The 24,604-nt window shown below is 44.0% G+C and overlaps 1 protein-coding gene across 1 annotated transcript in view; it reads left to right on the forward strand.

Moving 5' to 3' along the window:
• Positions 1–886: 886 nt before the first annotated feature.
• LOC126413010 (protein inscuteable homolog) overlaps positions 887–24,604 on the forward strand; it is a 92,217-nt gene continuing 68,499 nt past the window's right edge. Inside the window, exons 1-3 of the mRNA XM_050082902.1 lie at positions 887–918; positions 14,619–14,931; positions 23,868–24,061. Of these exons, the coding sequence (XP_049938859.1) occupies positions 887–918; positions 14,619–14,931; positions 23,868–24,061 (539 nt within the window). The remainder of the gene's footprint in view (positions 919–14,618; positions 14,932–23,867; positions 24,062–24,604) is intronic.

Genomic DNA, 24,604 nt, shown 5'->3' on the forward strand with positions numbered 1-24,604 from the left:
AAATGTGGCCCAGAAGAAGTCCCCGTCTTAACATTTAGTGAAACCACGGACTGCTCTAAATCTGGATGTCGGACGGAGTCTCGAGCCGCATACAACCCCAAAGGCGAGTCCAGAATTTTAACCACTGTGCCAGATTGCTCAACGTGTTGAACAAAGAAGCTGCTTGAAAGAGAAGTATCAGTTACGATCTCGAAAACCGAAGTTGTTATCTTCATGCCAAAGACTGGTTTGATGCACCTCACCATGCTAAAATAGTCTGCCCTTTGCAAGTCTTTTCCTCTCTCCCTAACTGTCACAACTTACATTCATTTAAATCCGCCTGCTGTATTCAAGTCTTGGTCTCCCTCTACTGTTTAACCCCCCCCCCTCCCCCTCATTTCCCTCCAAATACTAAACTGAAGAATCCTTGATGCTCAGAATGTGTCCTGTTAACCGATCCCTTTTATTCAAGTTGTGCCGTAAATTTCTGTTTTCTCCAATTCGATCCATTATCTTCTCATTACTTATTCGAACTATCTATCTAATCCTCAGCATTCTTCTGCGGCAACACATTTCAAAAGCTTGTATTCTCTTATTGCACGTACTTTACATAGTCCACATTTCATTTACATACAAGGCTGCACTCCAGACAAATACCTCCACAAACTTCCTAGCACTTAAATTTATATTAGATATTAACAAATATCACTTTTTCAGGAATGCTCTTCTTGTTGCCAGTTTGCGTTTTATATCTTCCCTGCTTTTGCCATGATCAGCTATTTTGCTGCATAAATTATAAAACTCATCTACCACTTTTAGTGGTTCATTTGCTAATCTGATTCCCTCCGTGTAACCTGATTTAATTCGACTACATTGCATTACCCCTGTTTTACTTTTATTGGTGGTAATGGCGAGAAAGATTGATTACGGTTTTGTCAGGTACGCTGCAGGAGTTTAGTCTCAGTGGTTGATTATGGGTCTAGGGTTCGATCCCCAGTCGATCATAGGAATTTTTTTTATCACCCTTGTGACAATGATTTTTATTAATGTTGAAAGCGTCATGTAGTGTCTTGGTTAGTCCAGAGATCGGCAGAAGGCAAGGCCATTTAAGAGCGCTGCAAAGGTTACACGAAAAAAGTGAGAAGCGTCGTACCATTTCTCTTAGCCAACCGCTCACAGCTTTTGTATGACGACAGTACGGATATGACTGACTTAATCAATATTTTCAGTCAGGAAATATGAAACGCTGCTTAGGCGGCCAAAAATGTAACTGAAAGACCGACCAGCATGCATGATTAAATACTTTCTGCAGGCGTGCTTGACCTTCTCTGTCGTATTTTGCTCAAACATTACGGTTGTTTAAGCTGCTGATCGATTTACAGTCATACAAGCTTATGCAAGCATTTCAAAGCAACAACGCTTGAGCATGTGTACCGACAATGTGCAGGCTCGTTGTGGCAAACGTCAGTTGAAGCAGTCTTCGTAGCGGTCTTAGTCGATCGGAATGAAGAAAATCAGTAGCTTATTCGCTTGTACGAAAGGTAGCCATGTTACTACAGCATTAAATCGGGAGCTTATTACTTTAAGGCAAAGAAGAATGTTGTCTACGTTATACTTGTAATAAAATACAAAGCATCTACCCCTTTCGTAAACATATCATTATCAATACGATTGTCCCAGAATCAGTTACAGGAGGGGAAAAAATGGAAGGAAGGGATGAAGTAAACAAGTCAACTCGAGTGTGTTACATGCAGTATCCACTGAGTCGTCAGGCACATTTTCTCTAGCAAATACTGTTAATCACGTCCAGTATCAACGGAAGGCGTGGGTTTGTTTCCTTGTACCAATAAAATTATTTTTAAAGCAGAATTTTACGTGCCTATTCGATAGAGGGGCCCCAAATAAGTCTCGGGCGATATTCGTTTTACCGATACGAATTAAAGGGCGCGTTGACTGCTATTGCCATGCTGCAGCATCTCGTTGTCGCCTCTGGAGTACTGGTTATTCTTCGTATTTCACGAGGCGTGTTTTTCAAGTAAGTACCGTTTTGAAATTAAAAATAGACGTGCGAAGATATCTCAATGATTTTATTTTTACATGAAAGCCTGTACTTTAATCTACGTTTCTACATAATTTCCGTCAATATTGGGGCACTTGTCATAACGTTGTACCAGTTTTTGAATACCCTCCTCATGTAAGTCTTCCGCCTGAGTTGTTAACCACTGCATCACCACTGTTTTGACTTCGTCATCGTCTTAAAGACGCTGACGGCCCAGGTGTAGATGGTAGTAACTGGGCGCAAGATCGGGGCTGTACGGAGGATGATCTAGAGTTTCCCATCGAAAAGATGTGATGAGATCGTTGGTCTGATTCGCCACATGTGGACGGGCATTGTATTGTAGCAAAACGATGCCCTTGCTCAACTTCCATGGACTGCTGCTTTGGTTCTGGTGTGACGTAGGCCACCCATGTTTCATCGCCCGTAACAATTTGGCTTAAGAAATCATGACCGTCGTTGTGGTACCGCTCAAGGAAAGTCAATACACTGTCTTAACGTTTGGTTTTGTGCACATCCGTCAACATTTTCGGTACCCAACGTGCGTACAATTTTCGGTAATTCATGTGCTCGGTCACAATGCCATACAAAACACTACGATGCCATACAAAACACTACGAGAAACGTTAGGAAAGTCATCCCGCAAGGAGAAAATCGCAAAGCGTCTGTTTTCTTTCACCTTATTGTCCACTTCCTGCACCAAAATTTCATTAAAGACCGAAGGACGCCCACTCCGTTGTTCATCATGCACATTTGTGCGGCCATCTTTAAATGCTCTCACCCACTTTCTTACCATTCCATCACTCATAATGTTTTCTCCGTAAACTGCACAGATCTCACAATGAATATCGAGCACTTTTAGGCTTTTAGCACTAAGAAATCTTATAACAGCGCGTACTTGACAGTCGGCGGGACTCATGATTATCGGAGGCATCTTAAACACTCAGTACACAACGTAAAAAAGGAAGAATCAGACTGTAATGGCGTCAGTGCGTAGATTAAGGTACAGGCTTCATGTAAAAATAAAATTATTGAGATATCTTAGCACGTCTTTTTTAATTTCAAAACGTTACTTACTTAAAAAACACGCCTCTTACTGTTCCTGTTAGTTCATATCGGTAAGACGAATGTCGCAGTAGACTAATTTTGGGTCGCTCCATCGAATGGGCACGTGAAAATCCGCTTTAAATATCGTTTTATTCGTAACTGGAAACAAACTCGCGCTTTTCGTAGACACTGGACGTCGCATGAATGACATGATGAACAGTTTGTGATGACTCCAGCTGCACATGGCCAAAAAAGAAATACTGCAAATATCTGCCGAAACACCCGAGAACAAGTACCCGACGACTCTTAGGAGACACACCCTGTATAAGCGTATTTGATCGTTTTCATAGCCCGTTCACTGCGCGAGAAATGGCAACATTGGTGTCAGTTTTTGTGTGATGTTGCAGTTTCTACCATAATTGCATCTTACTTCTTAATCAAAGATGTTGCGAACAACAGGAGATTCGAATAATTACTCTGTTTATTCTGAAATAAGTACGCCAGTCATGTGGGTACTTCTTAATGTGAGAATATGTTTCTCGCTTCATCAACCGGTCTTTCTCCAACATATCGCGTTTCTTCTTCTGCTTTTTTTCGTCATAGAGGCAAAGCCTTAAAAACTAACATCGTCTTCGCACGAGCTCCAAATAGTCGAATCACAAACTGATGCTAGTACAAGCGTGCTTGTTCTGTGTAGAGGCAAAGGGTATTTCTGAATGCTTGAACAAAACGTGCGTCTGACAATCTTGCATTTACATCTGTGATACACGTTTAGACCACGCGCTGTACGCACATAAGTTCTTTACCAAAAACTAAATAAGTTATGAATGGAAATCATCTCGATGACAATGAGGACGTTATTTAAACATTCCTGACATCAGCTTGTAGTTTCTCTGAGGTAAGTGCTTCGTAAGTGGCGGTACTGGCATTCAGTGTGAGGTATACATCATATTTTCAAGATGGACTCACCACCATTTCTGTATGCATTCTGACACCGTTTCTCAGTTTTTCCGTTTCAAAATAATTACCGTAACTGCAAACTCGGGTGTTTCCAGAGGTGGAAGTGCCACAGAAATGATCCGAAAACTGGAATGGGAAACGCTGTGCGTCCCCGACTCTAAATTCCTAGTGCGTTGAGATTGAGAAATTGAGACAACATATTAGTTCCTCCAGCATAAATCTGACGTAATGACCATTAAGGAAAAATTAAATAAATTCTGGCTTAATACAGAGGCGTGCCGACTGTATTCCGCGTACGGTCAGCAAGTGGAATAGAGAAGAGGGGAAATGGTTAGTACACTTTGTACCCCCCGGCACACACCGTACCGTGGTTTGGGAGTACATCTTTAGAAGTACAGACGTAATCGTGTTCTTCATAGTTTTGAGAAAGCGTCCAGTCACTGTCAATGTAGTGATAAAACATTTGTATTGCATTATCGCCGAGCGAGGTGGTGCAAATTTAACTCGCATTGGAGAGGACGACGATTCAAATTCACGTCCAGCCATCCAGATTTAGGTCTTCCGTGATTTTCCTAAATCCCTCGAGGCAAATGCCGGTATGGATCCTTTGGAAGGGCAAGGCCGATTTCCTTCCCTATCCTTGGCACAGTCGGAGCTTGTGCCCCGTCTCTAATGACAGCGATGTCGACGAGTCGTTAACGCTAATCTTCCTTCCTGGAGCAATATGTACACTTGACAAGGGCAACTTGAAACGTGTTACGTAATTTTCGGTGTACCTGCACCATAATAGTCTTACTTCAAAATCCACGGTGCTCACATTGTACGGGTCTTTTCCACGAGCTGTTCCGTTGCACAGTGATTTACTCTTTACTGAAACTCCACACTTCCACTTAGCTGACAAATAAGGGAAGGACGTAGGAAAACAATTTGTTTTGCGAATTGTGAGTCCATAAGTACTGTGTATGTTAATATACAATAATTTAAACAAATGTTCAGCATTTGTCAGAGATTACTTCCTTTATGACCTATGAGAATCTACGGGACATATCTGCTTCAGCGACTTAGGCTTCTATAGTCTTAAGATTCGTTAATGTTCAAACATTGAATGTACATAAATACAGAGCTTCATAGATATACGGGTTGGACAAAAATTTGGAAACACCAACAACGCAACACAGCAGCATGCATAATACGGTATAGCAAAGCATTTGGCATTTAAAACAGTTCCAGTCGTCTCGGGTTGGTAAATACAGTTCATGTGTGGTTTTCATGCGAATCTTGTACCATTCTTCCAGCAAAACAGTGGAAAATTCCGGTAACGATGATGGAGGTGGATAGCGATCACGGACCCTTCTCTCCAAAGTAAACCACAAAGGCTCTATAATACTGAGATCTGGTGACTGCAGTGGGCGGGGGATATGCGACAGTTCATTCTTGAGCTCTACAAAAAACAGACCTGGACGATACTAGCTGTATGAACAGGGCCTTGTCGTCCTGGAACATAGCGTCACCATTGCGGAACAAACATTGTACCATGGGATGAACCTGCTCAGCCAAAATGGTCACATTATCCTTAGCAGTTATGCGACCTTGCCGAGTAACAACGGTGCCTATGGATTACCACTATATGGCTGCCCAAATCATCGAACCCCCGCCGTGTTTCACTCTTGGGCGTAAACTCGACCCGAAGTTGAGTTTGCATCACTATTTTTTAGTGAGGGGTTGTGAATTTCAGCTCGCCCGCAGTTCTCTGCTCATGGAGCTCCCTTCGTGTTTTTCCTGTGCTGACAGGCTTCGCGAGTGTGACATTCATTTCTGCTGTGATATTTGCGGCTGTCGTAGTCTTATTTTTTGTCACAGTCTTAGCGGAAGATGTTTTTCCGCTTGCCCTGTATGCGGTATAAATCTTCGATACGATGCCTCTTCAAGCACCAAACACTTAAGCTACCTTGGTTACGGAAGAACTCACCATAGGAGCACTAACTGTTTGCCCTCGTTCGAATTCACTTAGCTCCGACACGGTCACTCACAACTACACAAAACACTGTTCTGACCAGGACTGACATTTGCGATGTATTAAGGACATTGCAAAGATGCTGTTTGCGGTCAAATACAACAGCGCGATTCGTAGGCTCGGCTAGCATCTGCATTTATGTCAAGCAAGCATTTCTCGCTTTGTTTGCATATTTTTGTGCAGTTTCAGTAAATCATCTTGATCGGTGGTAGAACAGCCAAGTTTCCGTAGTTTAAACTAATTTTAATTCAGTTTTAGCCATTCGAGTTTAGGTACTTTCTTGTAAGAAACTCGTCACTTCCGCCATGGAATGACCCAGAAGAAAACTGCCGTCTTTTGCCGGTGTGTCGCACCGGCCTTGTGCCCCCATGTTACACATGGTGAACTATACGGGCACTATCGTGCTTTATCTCCATGGGTGCTTGCCAAGTCACTAATCGTTTTGTCCAGTGAGCCTGTCTTCGTGTGTGAGAAAGATATTGTACTTGAATTTGGCAAAAAAAATGTTCTCACAGTATTTGTCATTCAGCTCAATGCATTTAGTCCAAGGAAGCTTCTGCTATATAGAGTAATAGAAATTTGTTTCAAACTCTGCATAGTACTCGTTTAGATCAGAAATGTCCTCTGAATTCGATGAAACTTTTTTCTGTAAATCTGATTTCTCGTTAGGGTAAAGAACGTATTAGTTGATGCTAAATCTGAAGAATAGAGTTAGTGGGAAATATTTTCCAAGCTGAACGCATATACTTTAATTCAAATAACACTACGGAGCAGTCGCTTTGGTGCTGTGTAGGGTATTCATTTCAAAGTAATTTCCAAATGTGCTTCCTTAATCGGGTTTGATCTGGAATCGAACACGTCATTAACACGCAGTCTACGTCACCAGATGCAAAAATTTCGTATGTCATCGTTCGTATGAGACGGCTGCCATCTTGAAAATCTCGCAATGCCCTTCTGCGTCCTCCACAAATTTTATAAACCATTTCTTTAGAAGAAAATACATTCGGGATTTCAAATACTTTATACTTAGATTACCACATTTGACACCATTTATCGTCATCGTCTTCAGTGCGAAGATTGGTTTGATACAGCTCTCCATGCTAGTGCATGCCGTCTAAGTGTCTTAATCTGCATAACTATGGCAACCTACGTCCGTTTTCTTCTGCTTATTGTATGAAACATATTATTTCCCTACAATTTTTACACCATACATGCATCTTCATTAACAAATTAACTGTTTGTTGATGTCTTAGGATGTATCTTAACGACCTATTTATTCGATTCAATTCAGGACAACTTCATCAGTGACCCAGTCTGCCATCCAGTCTTCAGCATTCTTCCGTGGCATATTTCTGTCCTGCTCTTGTCTGTATTGCTTATCGTCCGCGTTCCATTGCCATTTTAAGTTAAACCCCAAATACTGTCTGAATGTTTAAAACATTTCTCAATTTTAGGAAAGCCCTTATTGCTATTGCCGACCTGTGTATTATATCCTTTTATTTCGGCCATCGTCAGATATTTTGATGCTGAAATAACAAACCTCAGCTGTATGGTACCTTCATCGTCCCCTTTCCACATTAGCTCTCAGGGGCGGCTGACTTCGACTACACTCCATTATCCCTGTTTTACTTGTACTGATGTTCCTCTTATAAACTGTTTTCAAGACAGTATTTACCCCGTTCAGCTGATCGTCAAGGCCGTTCGCCGTCTCTCACAGAACTACAATGCCTCGGCATAAGTTCATCTATCCTGTAAGAAACGATAATAAGCGCTGGTGCGGTGTCCTTATGAAGTTCTTCGAAGTTGGTTTCTATATTAGTCAGGGGCGTCTATACCCGGGGGAGGGGTATAGGGAAAGGGAGAAGTAAAGTGTAATTAAATGTTTTTCTTTAAAAAAAATTAAAATTGGTAATACACACCCTTTTAACATGGTCTGAACTGTAACTTTTTAAATGGCTATTTACAAGTCGGCATTCGTCTCCCAGAATATTAAAAATACTGCATACCCCCCAGATCTAGCCCCTCCACCCTTACAAACTATTGTATGGATGCCCTTGATGTTAGCTGCGACCCTCTTATTTTCATCAATATGTTTCATCCATGCTCGAAACTGGTGTTTACTGATTTATAGGAAAATTGTGACACAGATCGCTTACCATAGGGCCATAACTGTTACGAAGTTCGAAAAAACACTCGAAATAATCATATTTTAACAATATTCATGTCTCTTAATAACATTCCCCTCTACTTCGTAGAAATTACCGTATCAATACTTGCGTTCGCATGAAAAAAGGAACATCTTAAATAAAAAGGCAGCCTGCGTGTTAATGATACGTTTGTACATGGGCTATGGAGATGGAAAAGTATACCAAAGTGAGGCTAGAAACGTTAATCTGGAAAGGAATGAGTGGAGAATTAATAAACCGATTGTTATGGGGTAACTCTGACAGTGGAATACCAAAAACGAGGAATCGTTCGTAGATGCAAAAAGTTCTAGTTGTTAACTTCGCAGTATAGGTAACCCTCAGCCAGCTTTTATGCGTATATCATGATGGATTTGGAAAAGTAATTTTACAAATTCCCTTCGTGTGGTGTATCGTGGACACACACATCGTTAGTCCTGGGGTGAATATCTGAAAAACTGCGGTGTTTGTTTAAAAGTGGAAGTGTACAGTCCATAAGCCATAGTGAAATGGCATTGTAACCACATACGAAATCAGCAGGAATGATTTTCATATACAGATATCCTAGTGGAAACTGTCTAGACTCTGACAAGCTCTAGTGTTGAAAGTGTACACAAAGGATACACCCAAAGTACACCCGGTCCCAGCCTGCCTCAGGTCTGCGAGAATAAGAAAAATACGATCTGCATCCACTTGATCCGTATATACATTCCAAGTCATTTATTCGCATCCACGAATATTAACATATTGTAAACCACTTTAACACGTTCGGTACGCTGTAGTCCTGATGGTAGGTTTGCACCTGGTCTGGATTTTGTCTGCCGAAATCGGGCCTCATAGTCATCATTTAATTATTGGATAGCAGTCCTTTAATACGGAATTTCCTAAAATTTCTGCAGAATATTTCCTCATCAGTAGAAAGGCAAACGAAGTCGTTTTACAAGTTATTACACCGTGTATACTGTTAAATGCTATTCATGTACTTCATTTGTCTACGGTAGCTGACCATCATGTGCTATACTTCTCAATGTAATAAACACTGCATTATGTATGTGTAAATATATGAGATAAAAGTTGGTGTTATCACTGATTTTAAACCGAATATGATCTGTGTCGTATGTGATATAAAAGTAAGAACATAGAGCGAAGATTACAGTGGTGTCTCAGAAGAATGTATATATACTTTGAAATGTTGTAGAAAATTTGTCCAACATCGACACATTCCTGGTTACTATCCGCGCAAACCAAGTTGACACTTTGCGCGGTGGCTGAAGGGAGCTACAGTAAATGGAAAATACATTTACGGTCGTTCCCATCTGCTGCCGCGCCGAATATCAACTTGTTTTGTGCAAACCATACGAGTCACTATTGATTCCGTTTTCGCACCAAAGTGTCTAGTGTAATTTCTGTCCACACTGCTTGAATCGCAACCCTAGTTCGTCCAAGTTACGTGGTTTACGACAGTACACCACATCTTTTACTGTGCCTCATAATATTGATGCTTTTATTCAACTTGTAAACACGAAGTAATTGTATGCCGGATACTCACATTCGCGGATGTCCGCATCGGGGCAGGTTTTAGTCTGCAAAGTCAATACTGCAGATATCCGCATCTGCGCACAACTCTAATTAAGGGAAATATGGCAAATGGTATCACAAAACGACTAGGGAGGACAATACAAAACCGAAACAAATTCTGGTCATCTGCAAGGGCTGTTAGTGACATCATTATTAGGGTCCAGATATTCGTGGACGAGACAGGAACTAAAATTGAGGGAAGCAAAGCAAAGCTAAGCCGAAATGCTGAACCCTTTTTTCAAAGTTCCTTTACAAAAGAAAATCCAAGAGTACTGCCACAATTTAAATATCGTGCACTGTAAAAATGAGGAAAATAGAAATTATTGTGAGTGACACTGAGAAACAGCTGATATCGTTAAAACTTAGGCCTAACGGAACCCATGTAAGGCACTACACAGATTTGCCGTTGTGTAAGCACATCTTTCAACCATTGCATACCGCAGATCACTGCAAGAAAAACGGTACCCAGTGATTGGAAGAATGGGCAGGTCATACCTATCTACAAGAAAGGCAGCAGAAGTGATCTGCGAAACTACCGTCCAATATCCTTTACATCCATTTGTACTCAAATGTAGTGACGTATCTCCAACAGAAAGACCTCCTCCAGTCCAACCAACATGGTTGGCTTTCAATGAGTGAAAGTTTAATTATAACCCCCCTGCAGTCCAGAGCCTCGGAAATGTCACGGCCGCCACGTGAGGGACCCATCTGACTCACTTATTAAGCATTTTAACCGTAAAACATAAAAGCATCGTTTTATAGCCAAAAGAAATTAACAATGGATGTTACACTGTTTAACTTGATAGAATAACTTGAAAGCGTTGTGAGGAAAGGAAGCAGAGGTCTTGCAAGACTGTAGATCCGTAAGAAATTATGTGGATGTGGTGTCAACCATCTCAGAAAAGGATTAGTTGGAAAACGCGTACCAGACGGGACAAAGGGGAGTGCTATTAATTACGCTGAAGGTAGGTTCACAAATACGATATTTTACGGTGTTCCGGAGTGTGCTAAAGCGAGTCTCACATATCGCTATGAGACAGTGCACGAAATAAACAAACTGGGTCGCATGATTAACACGGATAATATACTTTTATACTTGAAAGTACAGATAACGTTTCACGTCCGCAGGCATAAAGCAAGTCGGAGAATATACACTCCTGGAAATGGAAAAAAAGAACACATTGACACCGGTGTGTCAGACCCACCATACTTGCTCCGGACACTGCGAGAGGGCTGTACAAGCAATGATCACAGGCACGGCACAGCGGACACACCAGGAACCGCGGTGTTGGCCGTCGAATGGCGCTAGCTGCGCAGCATTTGTGCACCGCCGCCGTCAGTGTCAGCCAGTTTGCCGTGGCATACGGAGCTCCATCGCAGTCTTTAACACTGGTAGCATGCCGCGACAGCGTGGACGTGAACCGTATGTGCAGTTGACGGACTTTGAGCGAGGGCGTATAGTGGGCATGCGGGAGGCCGGGTGGACGTACCGCCGAATTGCTCAACACGTGGGGCGTGAGGTCTCCACAGTACATCGATGTTGTCGCCAGTGGTCGGTGGAAGGTGCACGTGCCCGTCTACCTGGGACCGGACCGCAGCGACGCACGGATGCACGCCAAGACCATAGGATCCTACGCAGTGCCGTAGGGGACTGCACCGCCACTTCCCAGCAAATTAGGGACACTGTTGCTCCTGGGGTATCGGCGAGGACCATTCGCAACCGTCTCCATGAAGCTGGTCTACGGTCCCGCACACCGTTAGGCCGTCTTCCACTCACGCCCCAACATCGTGCAGCCCGCCTCCAGTGGTGTCGCGACAGGCGTGAATGGAGGGACGAATGGAGACGTGTCGTCTTCAGCGATGAGAGTCGCTTCTGCCTTGGTGCCAATGATGGCCGTATGCGTGTTTGGCGCCGTGCAGGTGAGCGCCACAATCAGGACTGCATACGACCGAGGCACACAGGGCCAACACCCGGCATCATGGTGTGGGGACCGATCTCCTACACTGGCCGTACACCACTGGTGATCGTCGAGGGGACACTGAATAGTGCACGGTACATCCAAACCGTCATCGAACCCATCGTTCTACCATTCCTAGACCGGCAAGGGAACTTGCTGTTCCAACAGGACAATGCACGTCCGCATGTATCCCGTGCCACCCAACGTGCTCTAGAAGGTGTAAGTCAACTACCCTGGCCAGCAAGATCTCCGGATCTGTCCCCCATTGAGCATGTTTGGGACTGGATGAAGCGTCGTCTCACGCGGTCTGCACGTCCAGCACGAACGCTGGTCCAACTGAGGCGCCAGGTGGAAATGGCATGGCAAGCCGTTCCACAGGACTACATCCAGCATCTCTACGATCGTCTCCATGGGAGAATAGCAGCCTGCATTGCTGCGAAAGGTGGATATACACTGTACTAGTGCCGACATTGTGCATGCTCTGTTGCCTGTGTCTATGTGCCTGTGGTTCTGTGAGTGTGATCATGTGATGTATCTGACCCCAGGAATGTGTCAATAAAGTTTCCCCTTCCTGGGACAATGAATTCACGGTGTTCTTATTTCAGTTTCCAGGAGTGTACTTCACCCGAGAATGTTCTCAGAAAGCTGTTTAAAGTGAGGTCTGTAGCATACCGCGAGCAGAGTAAGTTCTGTCGAGATTAAGTTTTCGGAGCTTTACTTAGCAAAAACGGCAGAATTTATTTTGCTTGGAAGGCAAAAACAAAGAAAAAACTACTTCCCGAATGTCATGAACAAAGAAGGGGCGGCCTTTCAAACGACTTGAGAATAAAAACATTTTTGTTGTTATTTAGCAGACCCATGTTTTCTGACTGATGTACAAGAAGACTTAGGTATATACTAGACAACTGTGTCACTGATATTTTTACATGTTCATCATCATGCTTTCTCGCAGCATAAATCTTATATTGTGTTGTATCTGATAGAAGTAGACGTGTAAGAAAAATTAATAACTGGTTTTTTACAAACCAGCGATCTGTTTCTCGAACGAACCGCATGGCCGAACGCATACTAGACGCGCGAGACCATTATGCATAGTACTATCTGGTGTTAGAAAACTCTGACAGAGTTCCGGTTTGGAGTCGATGTAAATGTCACGTAATCGTAAGATTCGGCTCGCATAATTTTCCCCGAATGTCGAAAATTCGATAAATACGCAAGAAAATGCATCTACATCTACATTTATACTCCGCAAGCCACCCAACGGTGTGTGGCGGAAGGCACTTTACGTGCCACTATCATCACCTCCCTTTCCTGTTCCAGTCGCGTATGGTTCGCGGGAAGAACGACTGCCGGAAACCCTGAGTGCGCGCTCGAATCTCTCTAATTTTACATTCGTGATATCCTCGGGAGATATAAGTAGGGGGAAGCAATATATTGGATACCTCATCCAGAAACACACCCTCTCGAAACCTGGACAGCAAGCTACATCGCGATGCAGAGCGCCTCTCTTGCAGAATCTGCCACTTGAGTTTGCTAACCATCTTCGTAACGCTATCACGTTTACCAAATAACGCTATGACGAAACGCTCTTCTTTGGATCTTCTCTATCTCCTCCGTCTTCCCGACCTGGTACGGATCCTACACTGATGAGCAATACTCAAGTATAGGTCGAACGAGTGTTTTGTAAGCCACCTCCTTTGTTGATAGACTGCATTTTCTAAGGACTCTCCCAATGAATCTAAACTGGCACCCGCCTTACCAACAACTAATTTTATATGATCATTCCACTTCAAATCGTTCCGTACGCATACTCCCAGATATTTTACAGAAGTAACTGCTACCAGTGTTTGTTCTGCTATACAATAAAGGATCCTTCTTTCTAGGTATTCGCAATACATTACATTTGTCTATGTTAAGGGTCAGTTGCCACTCCCTGCGCTAAGTACCTTAAGTACCTATCCGCTGCAGATCTTCCTGCATTTCGCTGCAATTTTGTAATGTTTGTAGTGTTCGTGATCGCGTTCATAAGTTGTTGCCGCACATAAAAATAAAATCGAAACGTAGTGCAACTCTTCCAGAACAGACTGCCGGACACGACAGACGACACATCGACAACCTTCTCAAGAGGGAGGGGATGTAGTGAGAAGAAACTCCGTCAGAGAATACCCTTCGATTTTTTTTATCATACGAAATTGAGAACTTTCTCAGAGGATGTTCTTTTGCACTGACAATCTTCTGCGGAGTATTTTTTTTCTATTTTATTCATAGGAGCCAGTGAGTGTCCTGTGGTATATCCTAGTTTATCCAGAGTAAAGGTTGAAACCAGGATCGAAATTGGTCTGAAATGTTTAGCAGTGTCGTGTCACAGGATAAGGTGGAAGAAATGAATGGTTCAAATGGCTCTGAGCACTGTGGGACTCGCTATGGTCGCAGGTTCGAATCCTGCCTCGGGCATGGATGTGTGTGATGTCCTTTGGTTAGTTAGGTTTAAATAGTTCTAAGTTCTAGGGGACTGATGACCTCCGAAGTTAAGTCCCATAGTGCTCAGAGCCATTTGAACTATGGGACTTAAGTGCTGAGGTCATCAGTCCCCTAGAACTTAGAACTACTTAAACCTAACTAACCTAAGGACATCACACACATCCATGCCCCAGGCAGAATTCGAACCTGCGACTGTAGTGGTCGCGCGGTTCCATACTGTAGCGCCTAGAACCGCTCGGACACTCCGGCCGGCTGAAGAAATGAATGATCTGAAAGCAATTAAAGGTGTCAACTCCAGTAACTGTCTGTCTGCACTCCGGCTCCTATATACAGGTTTTGAGCGGAAACTGAACGCTTTGCAGGGTGGAGTCTCCCGGGTGCAGAGCGGCGCCCGGCGCGCCATCTGGCGGCGAGTGGCGGCGCCGGCCCAGCAAGGCGTGGGCCAGCGAGCCGCCGGGCCTGGTGGTGGGGGCGGGCCGCGCCGCCTCCGCCAGCCCCGGCGCCGCCTCGCTCGACTCGGGCTACTCGGACGCCCAGCTGCCGCCGGCCAGGCCCGCCACTCCGGAGCCCGACGCCTACGCGGACATCCTCAAGACGCCCGAAGCCTTCAACGCCTCCTTCTCCCCGCTGCGCACAGACACGCGACTCAGCTGGCTGGCGGAACTAGAGGAACCGGTGAGTGCGTTACGAAGGTCATCAAACTTGAAGTAACTAAACACACCGGGCAAAAAATTAGTCACCCACAGGTGACGTCACGCTGACGCTACGTAACAGTACTTTGAGCCTCGATAATTGACTCAGTTCGGCAAGGAAATGAACTCACAAACTTCTTCGAGTTTGTTATGTAAATTGGTGGTGGAAGGAGGAGGGGGGGGTGAGAAAGGAAAAGGATGGAAGGAACTAATGATATAAGCTGCACTGGAACCTCATGCTGAATCAGGGGCATTCAAACCTGGGATCTGTTGCTTACTTAGCAGTTGTGTCAACCTCTGCGCCACCCGGAGACTGTATTTATCACAAGTGCACAGACTTTCTCAGTCCTTATCCGTGTCCTCCACACTTGCTAATATTAGTTTCCTGCTGGAGGTCGAAAGTAAATATGCGTCTGCACTTCAGGTTCTGGATTCATTACCCATCTTTTGGACATGCCCAAAAGAACATACACCTTGCATTCATATAATTGATTCTCCTCGATGGGCAATGAACCCACACGCTTCAGTGTGGGTGCACATTTATATTCGACTTCCAGGGGGAATCTAAAATTAAAGAGCTTGGAGGATGTGGATGGGTACTGTGGATCAGTGGCACTGTGTGAGAATGTGACTCCGCTTGGGGTATTTCTGAGATAGTCCACAGCTTTTTGGTAAACACTGTGTCCGGGTAGTGCAGAGGTAAATGCAAGTGCCTTGTAAGTGGGGGATCCTGGGTTCGAGTTGTGGTCCAACACACACTTTCACTCATCACCACTGATTCCACAAAAAGTCCCAATGTAGCATGTAGCTGATATCATTAGTTCCTTCCTCTGCTTTTCCTTCTCCCCCCCCCCCCCCCCCTCCCTCCCCCCTCTTACAAAAAAATGGTTCAAATGGCTCTGAGCGCTATGCAACTTAACTTCTGAGGTAATCAGTCGCCTAGAACTTAGAACTAATTAAACCTAACTAACCTAAGGACATCACACACATCCATGCCCAAGGCAGGATTTGAACCTGCGACCGTAGCGGTCGCTCGGTTCCAAACTGTATTGCCTAGAACCGTACAGCCACTCCGGCCAGCCCCCTCTTACAAGTTGAGTTTTCATAATGTGTATTACAGCTGTTCTTTCGGACATGGCTAAAAGAACAGAGACCATGCATTAATATAATTCTTCAACTTTGCCATATCCAGCTGAAGCGACTCATATATATTTAGATCCTGCAGAGCTACCAAATTGCGGGGTTGTTGATTGCTGCATTTCACTCATCAGTGCAATTTCTAAAGGACTTGGATCGAGTGATTTAGTGTGCAAATTGAGGTGGACAGCGTGCCGGAGTGTTTCTGAAACCAGAAATATTTGTATGCAGTGCTGTCAAAATAAAGTTGTCACATTAGAAGAGGGAGTGTTCACAACATACCCATTATGAGGGTTAGGATTAAAGAGCAACACTTACCATGGGACCGCGTCTGCTCATCACCACCAATTTCATCTAGATTTTTAGCATATGTAGGGCTTGGCCAGAAATGAAAGTGACAGTATTGGGAGCTCTGGATGGCCAGGTATTTATGGAAAAAAGAAGAAGAAAAAAATAGCATAATAGCAGCAGAATAGCGTAATAGCAGCAGAATAGCGGCATAATAGTAATGGCGAGTGTTTATCAGAGCTAGAGTATCAACAGGAGTGCCACAGGGAAGTGTGATAGGCCCACTGTTATTTTCTATATACATAAATGATCTGGCAGACAGGGTAAGCAGCAGTCTGCTAATAATGCCATGGTGTTTAGGAAGATATCATTGAGTGATGTAGCAAGATACAAGATGGCTTGGACAAAATTTCTAGTTGTTGTGATGGATGGCAGCCAGCTCTAAATGTAGAAAAACATAAGTGAATGCAGTTGAACAGGAAAAACAAACCCATGATTTTTGAATACAGCATTAGTAGTGTGCTGCTTGACACAGTGACGTCAGTTTAATATCCAAGCATAACTTTGCAAAGCAATAATAAATGGAATGAGCATGTAAGTACTGTAGTAGGGAAGGCAAATGGTCAGCTTTGATTTATTGGGAGAATTTTAGGAATGTGTGGTTCATCTTTAAAGGAGACTGCATATAGGACACTAGTGTGACCCATTGTTGAGTACTGTTTGAGTGCTTGGAATACGCACCAAGTCACATTAAAGGAAGACATTGAAGCAATTCGAAGGCGGGCTGCTAGATTTGTTACTGCTGGTCGTTTATGCTAGTGGCATTTTCAGGCAGCTGTTAGCACAGTGAAAAGATTGCAGAATGGTAATTGGAGGGTCATGAATTTGAGTACATCTGCAGAAACCTTTTTCAATTTTTACTGTACTTATACTGTAAATGAACTGATACACACAATAAACATTACTTATTATAATTTTCATAAGAGGCATGAAAAGGAAAGGCATAGGAAAGTTTGGGATTGCAGATAAATTTGCAAGAATGGATTGCACTTTTAACATCCACAAGACCTATGAATCCTGCCTAACTCAGTTCACTCCTCCATCCAACCGTGATCCACCCCCACTGCCCCCAAATCACCCCTGTTAACTTTCCAGAATTTCTTAACCTCGACCTTCCCTTACCATCATTCCCCAAATCCCTCATCATGCAAACTAACCTTACATCCACAGAAAGAACCACAGTCTACCATCTAAAAACTGATCCCAGCCGTATAATCTTACTTGCAGACAAAGGTTCCACCAGAACCACAAGGATTACTTGGCAGAAGGACTCCAACAGCTACAATCCTTGCCACAGTGGCCCCATTCCAGAAATCCAGCAGGTTCTCCAGTTACTCCTCAAATCATTAAGCCCATCCCAGAACCTCTTCCCAGAGTCCATCTTTCTGCTCACCCATACCACTCCCCACACTCCTACCTTGTAATGCTTCCTAAAGTCCATAATCCCAACCACCCAGGACACCCCATTGTGGCCAGTCACTGTGCCCCCACTGAGAAAATATCTACTCTAATAGACCAACACCTTCAACCTGTGCTACCCGGAACCTAACCTCCTATATAAGAGATACCAGCTATTTCCTCCACTGACTCTCCCACAGTTCCCATCCCTTTACCACACGGTGCCCTTTACATTAACATCCCTAATACCCATGGCCTTACTGCTATTAAAAACTACCTTTCCCAGTGCCTGAAGGATTCCAAAGCGACGATCTCCTTCCTAGTCACCATGACCATCTATATCCTCAATTACTTTTCCTTTGAAGGCATTACCTACAAACAAATCCAGGGTACAGCTATGGGCACCCGCATGGCACCATCTTAGGCCAACATATCCTTCCTAAACACCCATAATCATAAACCCCTCACCTGGTTCATATTCATTTATGACATCTTTGCGATTTGGATTGAGAGTGAGGACACTGTGTCCACATTCTTCCACAACCTCAAGAACTTCTCCCCCATTTGCTTCACCTGGTCCTCTCTCTCTCTCTCTCTCTCTCTCTCTCTCTCTCTCTCTCTCTTTTTTTTTCATCAGTCTACTGACTGGTTTGATGCGGCCCGCCACGAATACCTTTCCTGTGCTAACCTCTTCATCTCAGAGTAGCACTTGCAACCTACGTCCTCAATTATTTGCTTGATGTATTCCAATCTCTGTCTTCCTCTACAGTTTTTGCCCTCTACCGCTCCCTCTAGTACCATGGAAGTCATTCCCTCATGTCTTAGCAGATGTCCTATCATCCTGTCCCATCTCCTTATCAGTGTTTTCCACATATTCCTTTCCTCTCCGATTCTGCGTAGAACCTCCTCATTCCTTACCTTAGCAGTCCACTTAATTCTCAACATTCGTGTGTAGCACCATATCTCAAATGCTTCGATTCTCTTGTGTTCCGGTTTTCCCACAGTCCATGTTTCACTACCATACAATGCTGTACTCCAGACGTACATCCTCAGACATTTCTTCCTCAAATTAAGGCCGGTATTTGATATTAGTAGACTTCTCTTGGCCAGAAATGCCTTTTTTGCCATAGCGAGTCTGCTTTTGATGTCCTCCTTGCTCCGTCCGTCATTGGTTATTTTACTGCCTAGGTAGCAGAATTCCTTAACTTCATTGACTTCGTGACCATCAATCCTGATGTTAAGTTTCTCGCTGTTCTCATTTCTACTACTTCTCATTACCTTCGTCTTTCTCCGATTTGCTCTCAAACCATACTGTGTACTCATTAGACTGTTCATTCCGTTCAGCAGATCATTTAATTCTTCTTCACTTTCACTCAGGATAGCAATGTCATCAGCGAATCGTATCATTGATATCCTTTCGCCTTGTATTTTAATTCCACTCCTGAACCTTTCTTTTATTTCCATCATTGCTTCCTCGATGTACAGATTGAAGAGTAGGGGCGAAAGGCTACAGCCTTGTCTTACACCCTTCTTAATACGAGCACTTCGTTCTTGATCGTCCACTCTTATTATTCCCTCTTGGTTGTTGTACATATTGTATATGACCCGTCTCTCCCTATAGCTTACCCCTACTTTTTTCAGAATCTCGAACAGCTTGCACCATTTTATATTGCCGAACGCTTTTTCCAGGTCGACAAATCCTATGAAAGTGTCTTGATTTTTCTTTAGCCTTGCTTACATTATTAGCCGTAATGTCAGAATTGCCTCTCTCGTCCCTTTACTTTTCCTAAAGCCAAACTGATCGTCACCTAGTGCATTCTCAATTTTCTTTTCCACTTTTCTGTATATTATTCTTGTAAGCAGCTTCGATGCATGAGCTGTTAAGCTGATTGTGCGATAATTCTTGCACTTGTCAGCTCTTGCCGTCTTCGGAATTCTGTGGACAATGCTTTTCCGAAAGTCAGTTGGTATATCGCCAGACTCATATATTCTACACACCAACGTGAATAGTCGTTTTGTTGCCACTTCCCCCAATGATTTTCGAAATTCTGATGGAATGTTATCTATCCCTTCTGCCTTATTTGACCGTAAGTCCTCCAAAACTCTTTTAAATTCCGATTCTAATACTGGATCCCTTATCTCTTCTAAATCGACCCCTGTTTCTTCTTCTATCACATAGACAAATCTTCACCCTCATAGAGGCTTTCAATGTATTCTTTCCACCTATCTGCCCTCTCCTCTGCATTTAACGGTGGAATTCCCGTTGCACTCTTAATGTTACCACCGTTGCTTTTAATGTCACCAAAGGTTGTTTTGACTTTCCTGTATGCTGAGTCTGTCCTTCCGACAATCATATCTTTTTCGATGTCTTCACATTTTTCCTGCAGCCATTTCGTCTTAGCTTCCCTGCACTTCCTATTTATTTCATTCCTCAGTGACTTGTATTTCTGTATTCCTGATTTTCCCGGAACATGTTTGTACTTCCTCTTTTCATCAATCAACTGAAGTATTTCTTCTGTTACTCATGGTTTCTTCGCAGCTACCTTCTTTGTACCTATGTTTTCCTTCCCAACTTCTGTGATGGCCCTTTTTAGAGATGTCCATTCCTCTTCAACTGTACTGCCTACTGCGCTATTCCTTATTGCTGTATCTATAGCGTTAGAGAACTTCAAACGTATCTCGTCATTCCTTAGTACTTCCGTACCCCACTTCTTTACGTATTGATTCTTCCTGACTAATGTCTTGAACTTCAGCCTACTCTTCATCACTACTATATTGTGATCTGAGTCTATATCTGCTCCTGGGTATGCCTTACAATACAGTATCTGATTTCGGAATCTCTGTCTGACCATGATGTAATCTAATTGAAATCTTCCCGTATCTCCCGGCCTTTTCCAAGTATACCTCCTCCTCTTGTGATTCTTGAACATGGTATTCGCTATTACTAGCTGAAACTTGTTACAGAACTCAATTAGTCTTTCTCCTCCTTCATTCCTTGTCCCAAGCCCATATTCTCCTGTAACCTTTTCTTCTGCTCCTTCCCCTACAACTGCATTCCAGTCGCCCATAACTATTAGATTTTCGTCCCCCTTTACATACTGCATTACCTTTTCAATATCCTCATACACTTTCTCTATCTGTTCATCTTCAGCTTGCGATGCCGGCATGTATACCTGAACTATCGTTGTCGCTGTTCGTCTGCTGTTGATTCTGATTAGAACAACTCGGTCACTGAACTGTTCACAGTAACACACCCTCTGCCCTACCTTCCTATTCATAACGACTCCTACACCTGTTATACCATTTTCTGCTGCTGTTGATATTACCCGATACTCATCTGGCCAGAAATCCTTGTCTTCCTTCCACTTCACTTCACTGACCCCTACTGTATCTAGATTGAGCCTTTGTATTTCCCTTTTCAGATTTTCTAGTTTCCCTACCACGTTCAAGCTTCTGACATTCCATGCCCCAACTCGTAGAACGTTATCCTTTCGTTGATTATTCAATCTTTTTCTCATGGTAACCTCCCCCTTGGCAGTCCCCTCCCAGAGATCCGAATGGGGGACTATTCTGGAATCTTTTGCGAATGGAGAGATCATCATGACCTCCTTCAATTACAGGCCACATGCCCTGTGGATACACGTTAAGTGTCTTTAATGCAGTGGTTTCCATTGTCTTCTGCATTCTCATGTCGTTGATCATTGCTGATTCTTCCGCCTTTAGGGGCAATTTCCCACCCCTAGGACAAGAGTGTGCCCTGAAACTCTATCCGCTCCTCCACCCTCTTTTACAAGGCCGTTGGCAGAATGAGGCGTACTTCTTATGCCGAAAGTCTTCGGCCGCCAATGCTGATTATTTATCAAAATTTAGGCAATGGCGGGGATCAACCCGGGACCGAAGACGTTTTGATTATGAATCAAAGACGCTACCCCTAGACCACGGGTACCCTGGTCCTACTCAACCCAAAAAACTACGTTCCTAGATGTTGACCTCTTCCTCGAAGATGGCTACATCAAACCCAGCAATACCTCCACTTCGACAGCTGCCACCCATTCCATACCAAGGAGTCCCTTTTATACAGCCTAGCAACCATTGGTCATCGCATCTGCAGTGATGAGTGGCGCCTCTCGAAATATACCAAGGGTCTCACTGAAGCGTTTGCTGACCATAGTTATCCTCCCAACATTAAAAACAAGTATCCTGTGCCTTATCTTTCCAGTCTCCCACCACCTCCCAAAGTCCCACTGTCCGGCTACAGAGGTGCATTCCCCCCCTCCCCCCGCGACCCCCCTAACCCCCCCCCCAGACCACCCAACCCCACCCCCCAACTCAACACCCCCCCAGGGCTGGAGCAATTGAATTACATTTTCTGCCAGGGTTTGGACTACCTCTTGTTGTGCTCTGAAATGAGAAATATCCTGCCCGCTAGGAAATATCCTGCCCACTATTCTCCCGACCCCTCCCACAGTGGTTTTCCTCGTCCACCTAACCTACACAATATACTTGTCCATCCCTACACAACACCTGCTCCCAACCCCTTACGTCATGGCTCATACTCCTGTAATAGGCCTAGATGCAACACCTGTCCCATACATCCTCCCACCTCCACCACCACCACCACCACCACCACCACCACCACCACCACCACCACCTACTCGAGTCCAGTCGCATTCACCTATCGCATCAAAGGCAGTGCTCCCTGTGAAACCAGTCATGTGACCTACAAGCTGAGCTGCAACCACTGTGCTGTCTTCTATGTAGCCACAACAACCAACAAGCTGTCTGTCCGTATGAATGGCCACTGACAAACTGTGGCCAAGAAACAAGTGGACTACCCAGTTGCTGAGCATGCTGCCAAACATGACATCCTTCATTTCAGTGACTGGTTTACAGCCTGTGCCATATGGATCATTCCAAAAAACACGAGCTTTTCTGAATTGCGCAGGTGGGAACTTTCGCTGTAATATATCTTATGTTCCCTCAACCCTCCTGACGTCAACCTTCGTTAGTCACTGTCCTTACCCAGCCAGCCTCCCTGTTCCTATTCCAGCACTATACACCCCTCATTCCACCATTTTACCCAGTCTTTTTACTTCTCTCCATTTCCACTACCTCCCCTCTCCACATCTCCCCTGCCTTCCGTCTAACCTGCAGCATTTCACTATCCGCCACCCCTACCCTACTATCCCTTCCCTTCCCCACCCCAGCCTCCTCCTTACCTCCACCCAATCACCTCTTCCATTGTGCACAGGTGCTGCTGCTCGCAGTGTTGTTTCAGTTGCCTGAAACAGCAGTCGTGTGTGTGTGTGTGTGTGTGTGTGTGTGTGTGTGTGTGTGTGTGTGTGTGTCACCATCTGTGCTATATGGTGAATAGCAAGTTTCCTTCTCATAACACTGTTACATTCCCTCCTCGATTTTCCATTGTTTGATACGTAAATATAATAATGCTACTTTGGTAGTATGTACTTCTCAAGGATTTTCAAGACAACTAGGTTCGAATTTTTATGAAACATTTAAACAACATATAAGTTATTGGAGCACCATCATCACGATGATCTATGTTGACAGACCATAAAGTGTGCCAAATGTCCTGCATTTGATTATTGTCTTTTTTTCACCCTACCAAACACTTTTATCACTTCAATGTATCATGTGCCTTTGAGAATCATCGTCATCGTCATCATCACCACCATCATCATCTTCTTCTTCTTGTTCTACATCATCATCATCATCATCTGACGACAGTGAAGACAACGATGATAATGATAATAGTGGTATACATAAGTGGTGAAATATAATGGAGATGAAATAAGGCATCTCATGAAATTACATAAATCTCTTTGGTACACCCTGTACAGTGAACTGGGTGATCAAATGCTTCTCATAAATTACAGAAATACCTATTCCTAATTTTTTGTCAAATTAGTCAGTTTCATTCACAGGAAAGACATTAAATGATGCAAAATTTTGATTTGTGCATGTGATGAGCTGTTATGAGGGCCTTTGCTGATTCAAGAGAGGATGTTTCTGTGGCAGGATGTGGACACCGATAGTAGTTCCCGCAGGGACAGCCGGCCAGAGGCAGAGCAGAGTCCCGTGGTTGACTCTCCGCTTGACTGCCAGCCTGTCTGCACGTCTACCCCCAAAGGACACACTGAGGCCCGCAAAGCCGCCAGGCCTCAGCGCGTGCGTCTGCGCCCACCACACAACCTGCTGCCAGAGTTCAACAGGTGCGTAGTTAATTGTCATATCATTGTTGAGTGAAGGTGCAGCTGTTTGTTGGTTGTATGTAAAGCCTGTTAGTGGCACCAAAGGTAGTGCCCAGTCCCTAGTGAATGAGACAGGAACTGAAATTGAGGGTAGCAAAGCAAAAGCTGAAATGCTTAACTTCATTTTCATATGTTCTTTTACAAAGGAAAATCCAGAAGAATTGCCCCAACTTAATCCTTGTGCGACTGAAAAGATCAATGACATGAGTATTAGTGTCAGTGGTGTTGAGAAACAGCTGAAATCGTTAAAATTGTACAAAGCTCCAGGCCCCAATGTAATCCCTTTCAGATTTCAAACTGAATGTCAGGTTGCGCTAGCTGCTCTTCTAACTGTGATCTATCATAGATTCCTTGAACAAAAAACGGTGCCCATTTGTTCGAAAAGGGCATGGGTCACACTCCTGTACAAGAAGGATAATAACAGTGATCCACAAAACCACCATCCAGTATCCTTGACATTGGTTTGTTGTAGAATCTTACAACATACGCTGACCTCAAACGTAA

The sequence above is a fragment of the Schistocerca serialis genome, chromosome 7 (genome assembly GCF_023864345.2).
Source record: "Schistocerca serialis cubense isolate TAMUIC-IGC-003099 chromosome 7, iqSchSeri2.2, whole genome shotgun sequence".
Lineage (NCBI taxonomy): Eukaryota > Metazoa > Arthropoda > Insecta > Orthoptera > Acrididae > Schistocerca > Schistocerca serialis.